General features: G+C 40.8%; 1 protein-coding gene across 1 annotated transcript in view; it reads left to right on the forward strand.

Moving 5' to 3' along the window:
- Positions 1-12,247, forward strand: part of LOC140267106 (MAM domain-containing glycosylphosphatidylinositol anchor protein 2-like) — a 195,455-nt gene that overhangs the window by 62,605 nt on the left and 120,603 nt on the right. Inside the window, exon 3 of the mRNA XM_072362282.1 lies at positions 10,749-10,923. Within this exon, the coding sequence (XP_072218383.1) occupies positions 10,749-10,923 (175 nt within the window). The remainder of the gene's footprint in view (positions 1-10,748; positions 10,924-12,247) is intronic.

Consider the following 12,247-nt stretch of genomic DNA (forward strand, 5'->3'; position numbering starts at 1 on the left):
GGGTTAGAGCAGTCAAATCGAGCTGGTTTTTAATCAATCCTCTGTGATAAAACCCAAACATGCATAGCAGATTTTTACATTCAAACCGGCCTACAATTAAAAAAAGGCAGCAAAAGTGCAGAAAAGAACAAAAAAAGCAACCCTTCATGGAACATTTTCCGGAGAAAGTGTGGACAATTTGCCCACATCTTTCTCTGCAGTTGCTTTTGACACAAGCCTGTCACAGCAGGAGGATTTCTGCCGAAGATGCGCTCTCCCGGCTGGAAATAAAGGAACGTGGTGTAGAGGCAGGACGTGATGCACAAATTATGCTGTGGAAATCGCTGCGTTTTCTTTACAGCACAGTGAGAACAGCATGTGAGGCTCCGTGTTGTATTGATACGAGTGCTGCATGTATCCTTACGTATCCACAACAGCAGGGAGCTAGAGAATACTTCCTGTAGAGCTTTTACTAGAGGACTGTGGTGAAAATTTCATGCCCAGAGCAAATGGTGTGGACATTTGCATCCCTAAGGAAAATCTCGAGAACATTTCAGAACTCTTTAGTGTGTGAATGCAACTCTTGTCCACACATTGATGGTAAATCAGTATAAATCTACAAGTACAAGTAAAACATTGCAGACTTGCAAGTAAGAGCATGTTAAGTAGTTGTTAGTTGTTGGAGGTGCTCTCAAATACAGATGAGTTCTGAGGAGATTCTTGACGGTATAGAGGGATGCCCCTGCTCTGATGGTACTTGGGAACTCATTCCACTGTCATGGAACCGCAAACATTCTGGACTAAGACTGGACTGGACTGTATGGAAGGCAGTCCCAGATGGAGTTCCTGAAAGACGTGGAATGGTTGAGAATGAGGATAGGTCTGTATGACTACTTTAAGATAGTGGGGTGTAGTTGCTCTGTAGGAAAGCATTAGTGACTTGAATTTGATTTGGGTCGTCATTGGTAGCCAGTGTATTTTAATTAAGTTAAAGTGTATACTAACTTACCAACATTGTTAAACTGCGCAACTTACATTTCTATGGTGGGTTCGTTCTGCGAGGATTCAACCACCGAGATACAACTGTGCAGCATGCAGCCGGGGGAGGGAGAGACTATAGCTGGTTATTGCATTGTATCTATTAATCCCAACTTTCTTTGGTAAGTTTATAAAAAAAAATATTGCAGGTAATTTCATATTCTCTTTCACCTCGGCTCTGCAGAAAATCAACCCACCGGACCTTCTCTGACCCATAGTGACTCCTGAAACTTTGGTTCTCCGAGTAAGAGTGCAGGCCTTGAGCCTCATTAATGCACTGGTGGGTCTGCTGGTGTGTTTCCAGACATACGCTCGCCTTTCAGCTTTACTATTCACAAAATGAATCCAGTGTTTTTTTTGTTTTCATTGTTCCTCTGCTACTTCAGTTGACAGAACTAGGGGTTCTGCTAATTCTGGCATCCAGGTCAGATATTTTTATGACAAAAGTAAAATGATTAAGTAGCTAGTTGCTTGTACAAGGCTAATGTGTTGTAGTGGGTCTTTTTCCAACCTTCCGATATTATTGCCGGGGTTGCTTTTGCTCATTGCATCATGGATTTGTGATTTTAGACGTACTCTAAACATCCTGAAAAGAAAATTGATGCAAACTGTTTATCAGCCCAACTACACAATTCAATTAAGCATGTTTTTTGTATGCTAGTGCTAGCATATAGCAAGAACAAAGTTTTTTTTTTTTCCAAACGTATGTTTATTTACCAAAGTAACATTTAAGTGGTGACATAGCATGAGGGAGGACCAGCCAAGTTGGGTCATGTTACACATCATGAAATATGGATTCACACGCCTAAGAGACTGACATTATAAAAGCACAAGCAACAGACCTCAGACATTCTGAGCATGATATGTGTCTAATTATCCAATACAAATTGTTTGCGGTGTAAGGCGAACCAATGTAGAGCTAAGCTAGTGTACTTTTAAGTTACCAATGTTAGCTTATGGTCACTAACATTTTATTCACATTACTGTAAAGTCTGCCATCAGAAATCATTATATAATAAAAGTAGAGTTGGCCCAGTAATTATGGAGTATTAAACGGAACCAAAAAAAGGACCTAAATCCCAAGAATTGGCTGGCAGTTACAAAAAACAATTTGTTACTTGAAATATCACAATGTTTTACGTGGCTAGAGAAGCTCCAGAGAAGGCTAGATGAAAAAAACAGAAATGAGAGACAAACTATTAAACTGGCAAACATTACAGCACACACTTCCCACCGCTGCTGAGATGCATCTCTCAGCATTCTGTCATTACAGCACACTCCCGCAGTCTTGAATACTGGTGCTCTGGCAGGCTGTTACCAATGGAGGTGTCGATGCAGCTGCATCCGCTATCAGTCTCACATGGTTCTGGTGTCTTCATCCCAGCTGGAAGTCCATCAAATCTCCCACACACAACTGCGTTGAGAAGCATCAGTAAAGTCCCGTCTCTTCACCTGTAAAAGTCCACCCAGGCAGGAAAGCTAGATCCGTTGAGTCAGGGAAAACTGTGGGCTCGGTGTCCTAAAAGGATGGAGTTTATGCAACCAGCACAAACGCAACAGTAAAAAATCTCATTATACCGAACAGAGTGCTGAAACAAGCATTTAGGACGGAAAAAAAGAGGAAGCTTTTAGCAACAACGCCCAGAGTGTTTACTTTTTCTTGTAAATTTCTGCCTCCATGTCTCATCAAATGCACTCAGTTAACAAGTAACTTTTCAACCCACATTTGTATTAGATATTACGTACACTTTGTGAATAGCACAAACCGACAAGTCACACCTTAATGGCTGCAGTTCGTCACTGCAATTCTCCATTTAAATAATGTTTCTTGAGAGAATTCAGAGTTAAGTTTTCCAAAAATGAACTGGATGTTTATTCTAAATCGTAGAAGTAGAAGTGGTCTGTAATGAAACCTTTGTTGGCATACTGCTAGGTTTCCTGGCACATTACACTGCAATTCAGCACTACTGGTATGAAACCTTTGGCAGGAATGTGTATCACATCACCTGCATGTGTGCAAGTACCTCAGCAATCATAGATCCGTAGCGCTATTAGAAGTTAAAAACAGGTCAACCTTGTGGGAATATGAACTTTAATTAGTATGCAGGGGCACTTTTAGAGCACGTCCAACAAGAGATCCTGATTAATACCATATTGTTGTGGGTTTGTCCTCTTCCCACGCTTCATGCTTGGGGAGGAACAGAAAAACGAATTACAATGAAACACAGTGCCACTACTTTCTTTTTTTCTTGTGCGGGGGAATTACAAGAGAACCTGTCACTCAGTCAAATCACAATTTCAAAAATCTCACACTAAACATTTAAAAAGGTGTTCATTATTTCAATAATTGCCTGTGTGGTGCATATGTAAAGCAGACATAGATGACTGACTGCTGGGGGAAAACAAAACGATCACCTATTGACAATGAAAATATCAATTGAAATTGTCCTTTGCCGTCATTGTCCCTGTATATTCTATCGACACAGTATAAAAAAAGGATTGGGCGCACAAAATATCTTTATGAAAGCCCAATCGGTGCCCTGGTACTTCTGACTAAAGCCGTTTTTCGTGCTGCAACATCAAATTGATTCAGACTCTGTGGCGCTACCTCACTCCACAGCCTAAGGGTCTGTTAATGCTTGCATGAATATATCCATATGCGTTGCTCTCAGCCCCTGCGGAGTAAAGGATTTGGGGTGTTTTTTTTTGTTTTTTTTTTTTTTTAAATAGACTGATGGACCTGCAGCAGCTTTTAGTGAAGTTGCGATGTGATGCTGTGAGTTGGTCGGATGCTGATTGGTTAAAAGTTAGTTCGAGCCAGGAGGACTCAAGAAAAGACTTCAAAACAAAGGTGATGAAGCGCCGAAATCCATAAATGATAAAGGCGCACAAGTGAAAAGCACAGAAAGCAGCTGCACTCGACAGTCTTCATTATTCTAACACATTAGCAAGTGGCAAATGTAACGGGCTGTAATTTAATCATGGTTGGCTCATATGTTCTCATTTTAAAAGCTTCGTCAGTCGGCATCTTCCCTTACTTCAAAACTCACACATCATCCCCTCTATCATCTCCCGTCTCTTTGGTGTTGGTGTTGCACTTGTTTCTGTGACAGTTGTGACGGCTGTTCAGCTCCCACACAGTCATAGAATCTGAGAAAGTTTGTCTTTCAGTCACAACTGTTTGAAGCAGAAAACCCACATCCAATTAGGGCTCTGGAATCTGACGTGTTCAAAAGAGTGTAGGCCACTCACGCAGGCTCTGCATCGATCTGATATTAATCTCTTGTAGGCTGTCCACATTGCACGATATGTCAGTTCATTAAATACCACGATGAATTAATTGTCTTTCGATTCAGATTGAGAAAATGTTGTCGGTCGTACAGAAAATCGGCTCAGAGAAGCTCAGCGTGCAGTGCCAAAACAAAACCAAGACACTCGATGGGAAAGAATGCATTTCTCAAAAAGAATTAAATTAGATGCATCTCATACGGCTTGAAGTTTCTCAAACTTGAAGAGTTTGTGTTTTTCTATGTTTACGAATACAATTTATAGATGTCTGCCGCGGGGTTTCAAAAACACGTGGTGATTCTTCACTCTTTTCTCGTCGTGTTAGAGCTTAAAGAATGAACGATTTAGGAGGAATATTGGTGAAAAGATGAATCGTATTAAAAAATGGATCAAATTCAGCCCTCTTTCCATGAAATAGATGGACTTGTAAACCCCTTTTCTTTTGTGTGCACTACTGTTTCACTCTGTCTTTGACTCTGCATCAGAAAGCCAAATATATACAGCTTTATTTGTTCGTGCTTTCATGCTTACTTTTCTCCTAATTTATTTATTGTCTTTGATGCTATGAACAGACATCAAAGAGTCCCTGATGATGAAGCCATCTGCCCCAGTCTCCTCTGCCCTGGCCTCCATCCATTCTGTCCACACTACTTTGTTTGAGCACCAGGCTCCACAAGCGAGCAACACCACATTGCAAACACCCCTTTATTGTCTTTGTTTCAGTTATTGACCCGCCAGATTCAGCTCACAACTCCATGGGTCAGCAAGTACAAATAAGCTGACCTCAGGCCTTGGACATTTCACTTTATATAGACCAATTGGAGTATGTGATCTGTTTTGGATGCTCCCATGACAGTTAGCCTACAGTGCTGGTGTCTCCAGCAGATGGTGCTTCTTTTTTGAAACCAAGGTTTAACCTTCTATTTTTGTCCCAACTTGCCACAGTCGGCAGCATCAGAAGGGGCACCATCTCAGAGTTTTCCCTGAAATACAACCAGTCCACAGACACCCACAGTTGTCTTAAGAATAAATCTAACAGCAGCATAGTTCAACTCCAACAGGCAAATACAATCCCATTGAGTTCAGTTTTATGTATGTCAGCATGCATTTCCTCTTTGATTCTAATTCTGACATAAAAGCCTCGACTGCTGCGTGTTTGATGTGATTAAATCGCTTTTATGACGGCCAGCGTTCTCTTATGTAGACCTGGAGAGAGTGTGCGCCGACAATTTGAGATCTGGACCTCCTGTTGTTTCCTCTGATCACTTGATTGTCATGCTCAGCCACACTTGTCTGCACCACTGAGCAGCACAGACCACCATCAGTGCCTAAAAGAAAAGATGGCAAGTAATTAGAAAGCGGTCCGTAGTTGGAGAGAAGGAAACGTCGCAGCAGGCATTACGGCAGATTCACCGAAGACGCGTGCTCCAGCATATGATCCCTGCATAACAACAGACACTGGGCGCATTCTAATTAGTGCTTGCCGTGACATTGCAGCATGTGTGGTCTCGAACACTGCTGGGATTTTCAGTTGGATGCTAATCTAGACAAGCCTCTGCTATCTGTGTAAGCAAATGTTGATCTTTCAATTGGGACATCTGATTGAAGAAGAAGTTGCTTTAATCTCGTTGGGACTTTGCTTTTGCTTGTTGAGCTAATTGGTATTAGGCTTTTTGATGTTTTTCCTTAAAAATAAAGACTCACGCCACCCCTCACTTCTTCATATGTTACTTGGAAAACAGGGAATATTTGTATCGATAATCAAAACGTAAAGAAACAAGTGAATACAGTATAAAAAGGCAAAAACACAGCTTGGAGGATTCAGAAAAGCTTGAAAGTATTTGGTACGATCAACTTTATTCTTCAACACAGCAGGAACCCTCTTAGACAAGCTTTCTTGTCATTTCTTTAAATAGTTTTTTTTTTAAAAGTTCTTCAGGATTCTTGGAGGACACTCTAAGGCTCTTCTTTGGATGTTGGCAGCCTTTCGTCTTGGTCTGTGAAACTATCTGAGTTTTGGTTTGCTTGTGTTCTTTGCTTCTGTTGAACTCCCTTTATACTTGTAATCAGTACCTGCTTAACTGAGTGAAATGGCTCAGATGCAACCAAGTAGCAGCACAATAAGAGCTGTTCGAATTCTCCAAATAGTAGGAAAAGGAGCCCCAATGATGCTTCCTTTAAGATCTCCTTTAGCATAGGATACACCTGGCCAGTTTTTATGAAAGAAGGGAGGTAATTAAATCCCATTATTCATTGTGACTGCAACTTTCAGATTAACGCTCCATTATTTTTCTACAACTGTATCAAATGTGCTTCCTGCGGATAAACGCGAGCAGCCTATGACAAAAATATTTTGCTTTTGTGAAATTTTTTTTTTTTCTTTAAAATAAGGAAACATTCTAGATTATTTCTAAAATTAGATAAGAGTGATGAGATTGCATTCGATGAAGTATCCAAAGCACTTTTTGTGAAACATCTGTTGAACCGCTGTAGTTTCAGTGCTGCAGAGCCACATCACAGCTTACCGTATGTGATTGGCAGAACAGCGGTCATCTTTACCTATCTCTTTACAGATTTCTCCTTCCACCTTTCCTTAACACCATGATCTTTTCAGACGAGGTTGAGAACATGGCTTAGGAAATCGTCTTCACTGACTGTTCCACTGGACCCTTGGTTCTGGTCTGTTTCTGAGTTTGGTTTTCCCTGCTGTTTAATGTCATTTCCTTTAGATGTCCTCAGTTGCCTCTGTCTTGTTAATTGGTCACCATGTTACCATTTGTTCCCAGTATATACTGGGAATGGTAATTTGGTAAGTAAATGCAGGTGAGTGCATATTTATCATAAGACCTGTTGCCACAGATTTTCAGTCCAGTTCTCATATCATTTTGCGCACATCAGCCTTTTCTTCCAGTTTCCCTCCCTTTGGAATGACACTCACTATTCCATGGAGATCTATTCCTCACATCTTTTTAAGGACATAGTGCACAGCATGCTGAGATATGCCAAGTTTTCAGATATTAGCTCTTTGGGAATCTTGTTTGTGCAAAAACACTGTTCTTGTCAGTAAAAACTTTATTGTACTTGGCATTTTTAGAAGCAACTAAAGAAATGGGAACAAATTATATTGTCTTTGCAACAGGCTTCCAGTAACAAAGTCCCTAAAGATACTTTTGAAAAATTGGTTAATTTTATTTGGTTGTGGATCTTGTGTCTGTATTGTGACTGTATTCCGCCATGAGATTTGTGCCTTTTTTTTTTTTTTTTAATGCATAAATGATTCATTGGTCAGTGGTGTAGGGCTCGGTGTGGTGGTAAGGACTGTCGCCTCACAGCAAGAGGGTTCCTGGTTCATGGAAAATGTGTGGATGGAAGTCAGTGGCTTAAGAACACATTCTCTAGAAATGATCAGGTACAAGGATTGGAGAATAAAATGGAAAAAAGTAGCCAATGTCTGAAGAAAAAACGCTAAAAGAGCTCAGAAAACCAAGAACCTTTAAAAAGATCAATGTCTGGCTGCTAGGAAGCAAAATCTAAAGAAATGGGAGATGGCTTGGACTTTTGCAGTGAAATATATGTGAGGTAAAGAAAGCAACAAGATCAAATATGCTGCTCATCGTAATAATTCATGCACATCGGAAGCAAGAAGACAGAAACAAGCATTTCTTCCCTAACACAGTTGCAGGGTGAAGCATCATGGGTAGTTTGGCTTATTTCACAGTCTCTACGAGCAGCTGCTCTCGGTTTGGCCTCAGTATGCGCACTGTGCAGCAAAAGTGGCTTAAAAAGAAAAAACAGACCGTCAGTGGTCCAGGAGAAGCAATTATCATATAGTTCAAATCTGCTAACACCTCTCAGATCAAGAGTATTTGCATTGCAATGAGAAGAGTGAAGAGGGTCAAACTGTTCTCAGCAGGCATACTTCAGGACTCCCCCTGTGGGCAGAGGTGCTTAGATGTAAAAAGTCAGAGGATTGGGAGCATGAAAATAGCCTTAGGGTGCAGGGACAGCTGATAGCTGACCAATACTCTGGCACTCTGCCCCTGTGAACAAACAGGGACACTCTCCTTTTGAGAATATAAAGAGTTGTTTGAGTACCCATATTGTAGTGTAACTCTAACAATGCACTTATTGATACAGCGTTTTCCTTAAACTCGGAGCTCTTTACACAAAAGGCAAAGGAAATGACTGGGGGTATAAATAGTGGAATAGTGGATTCTGCTGAGTTTGACAAAATAAAAAAAGCTTGCTTTGTGTTTGCATGAAAGAATTGAGCGTACTGTGGGAGAGTGACACAGAATTAAATTCATCTAATTTATGCTCATAACTTATTTAACTTTAACGCTTGTTTTGCTGAACTCATGATGTCCCTAACTGCTACAATAGGGCCCCAGTTTTTTCGACAGTTGGGCTTAACATAGATCAGTTGCTGAGTTTGGGCTTTTTCATGGAGGGCTTTCTCTCTGTGTCTGCGTCTCCTTTGAAACAAACCCAGTGAAGCCTAGTCTCTGCAGCAGAGTTCATTGAGAGGCATTTATTTTTTTATGGTAATATACCCACTTAACAACTGTATAACGAGATTGGACGGAAGCACGATCTGGGTCTTTCTTTCTTTCTTGGAGAATGAGGTTGATGTAAGGGAGAAGCAATGCACACACACAGCGTTTGAATTTCAGGAAAGCCAATTTATTTCTACCGCTCTGAACAGAAACACCGCAAGCAAGACCGAATATCTGAAACTCTCTGATAAACTTCAGCTATCACTGCATGAGCATTCCTCTCTTCGTCATCTTTTACCCCAAAGCTTCAAAGGACAAAAAAAAACGGGGGTGCCATTATCAGATTTTTGCCCACCCACCCTTTCATTTTCTCTCTCCCATCTGATTGGAAAATGAGCAAACTTTAAACTGTCATAACCTCAGGCTGGAGCCGCCACGGTTAAAACCCCACAGCAGCAATCTCTGCGATAGCACCCAATCCCATCCCTGCATGCCATGATATCCCTGTTCCATCTGATGCTATCTCGGTAAAATGGGATGCTATCAGCATCCAAAATGATGCTATCACCATCCAGTGAGGAGATATTGGATTCTAATTCATAGCTTCCCCTGCCTAGATAGAGAAATGCGAGGATCTGCAGGCAGAGCAAGTCCATCTGCGGCTTACTTTGGATGAGGGATTGAGCGGAGCTTTATGCTCGGTGGTTCTGGCTGCGTTGCCCTCGGGCCAGAGTTGTCGCAGTACCTGCTCATGCTGTATGCTTTAATGAGGACAGGAGAGGGAGATGATGGAGAGTCAATTACAACCTTATGTTGGAGAGTAACACTATTTCACCTTTCATTACACCTCAATGCCACGGGCTAACTGGGTCTCATCAGTTAGTGAGAGGTACTCATGCTGAGAAGGCCGTGCTGAGGTCAGGCTTGTGTGGAACAGCAGACAAAAGAGGGAAGTTAGAGGATGATTTTTAGCTGTCAGATCAACGCTTAGTACCTTGGCATTTACTAGAAGAGCAGTACAGTGGTTTTAAGAACGGGGTTTTCATCATTAGATGACTTGTGTCATGAACATGTGACAGTAGAGTAAGATGGGTGCAGTGACTCAGATTTAATCCACTGTTAATTTGCAAAGTGGCTGGAAACGGGGTCCAACTGGTGTGTGTTAAACAAGCCCTTGTTACCATGTTGCTGTTTTACAGATGTGTGTTTTGTATGAAGTCTGATCAAAGAATTTTTTTTATTTGGGAACTGGAAATTCTATATTTACACCTTGGTTTGATGAGAACTACCAATGTTAAGTCATGTGCAGCAAAAGCTTACACAGCTTTAGATAGCAAAGAGTTTATTTTAGCATAAAGACTGAAGGTGGCTGCATTGAGTCTATGCTTCCTATGAAAGGCTCCTGCTGAAAACAGCAGCGTGTTATATGTTTAATCCTTGTATAAGCCAAAATGTTACCATGGTGCTCTGCTTGATGTTGTTTGCAGTTAATTTAAATGGAACAGAAAAGAAATTATTAATCAGTTCACTAATTGATCTCATTCTTATCCATGTTGTGTTGCCTTTATTTGGTGTGAAGGCAGTGGAACGCTAACACGGATGTTTAACTTCAGAAGCCTTCCAGTGGCTCAAAGGGAACAATTCCACTATTGTCCAGTTGGCTTTTAATATGATAATTTTGCAAGACGAGTCTTTTTTTAACCCTAACCCTTTTTACAAATGAAATAGAAAGAATGTGAATAAGATTAATGTTATAATGCTGCCCATTCATGTAATGATTGTCTGGAAGAGATTTTTGTCCCGCAGTATAATTTTTTTTCTTCATGATTTCTTGCCCAAAGCTGTGTTTTGTCTACTCAGTCCACTGCACACCCTCTGCAAAGAAAGATGACTGCTTGAAATAAAACTTGCAAATGAAGTCACTGCTGCTCTTTTTTGTCTCCTCAGATCCGATGGACAAAGACAGCTGGCAGTGTGTCAGACCGCTTCCAGGACTCCAGTGTGTTCAACGAGACGTTGCACATTGCAAAGATCCTCAGGACCCAGGGGGGTCGCTACTATTGCAAAGCTGAGAACGGCCTCGGTTCTCCAGCCATCAAGTCAATAAGGGTGGACGTCTACTGTAAGTGGGAAGATGTGTATGGATTTATGACACTATCTGTGATATAATAATATAGGCCCAACAAGTTCGGTGTTATTTCCTTTAATACGCCACATACATGGACTGGATAGTGTAGTGGTATGATTGCCACCTTCCATGTGGGAGACCTGAGTTCAAATCCCCTGCATGAAAGGTACTACCTCCAGAAGGGGTCCTTAGGCAAGACCTCCTTATCCTACATGCCTACCTGTAAGTCGCTTTGGATAAAAGCGTCTGCTAAATGCATAAACATAAACATTCCAGACAGGTTTCTGCTCACTTGCATATGCAACAAAATTAGCCCCCTAGCAGTACAGAGAAATATCTAATCATGATTTATCAATTTTAATATTATCCTTGATAAATTAGAACACAAAATTAAGTTCTGTGATATTTCTAATTTTTTTTTTTTTTATCATCAAGTTAAACAAAGCAAACTATAAACAGAGACATATGGAGCACAGATGTAACAACATTAAAACACAACAGCCCCCCAAAAAATCCAAGTTCCATGTTCCTGATTTGATTGAAAAGTAGTTATGTGGGGGAGGCACATTCAAAGGGAACCCATTAATCCCCTTAAAATGTTAATTAAGCTAAAACACTTTTACCATCCTGCCACTGACTGCAAATGCAACTTCTCTAGTTTATATCAGTAGGACAAACATCAACGCTCCGTTAGCATCTGTCAAAGAAAGCAGAGATTTATTGATATTGCTATGTTGATTTGGCATTGATTTCACCTATTTCACCTCAACAGTGGAGACGTAGAGTGGCTGTCTCATCTCAGCCAACATCCAGCTGACCTTTTTTATGGTTGTTTGTGAAGATAGTTTATATCCAACAGGAAATATATGGGGGAGCTCTAGGTATCTGCATTAAAATGAGACCTTAGGTCTTACTGTTCCAGCTCCAAGAAATTCTTCTGACATAGATTAAAAATCATGTGCTTAGTGCCTTCGAAAGATCTCTGAGCTTCCTCCTTTGTTTTTCACTGCTGCTTCTACTCTGCACCAAAGATCCCCGTCTTCTTTTTTTATGCCAAGCTTCTTAAGGTAAAAATCATGTATCTTTGACGACCCCCTCAGTTCTTTAAAAAGAAATTAAGAGCTAGTGGAGCAAAAGCATTTTTTCACTAAATATGATACACTTAATCCTTTCTCGGTGAAACTCCGTATATTATTTGTGTGATATCATCCTTTATTCATGCAGTCTTCACTAGCCATTGAGACAGATGTTTTGAGTTGATGTTTGCTTTAGTTTGTGTGTGTTTGTGAGTTTTTCGTTGCTTTGTTCCCTCCACTGC

This window comes from Leuresthes tenuis, unplaced genomic scaffold, assembly GCF_036924035.1.
Source record: "Leuresthes tenuis unplaced genomic scaffold, fLeuTen1.0.hap1 SCAF_13, whole genome shotgun sequence".
Lineage (NCBI taxonomy): Eukaryota > Metazoa > Chordata > Actinopteri > Atheriniformes > Atherinopsidae > Leuresthes > Leuresthes tenuis.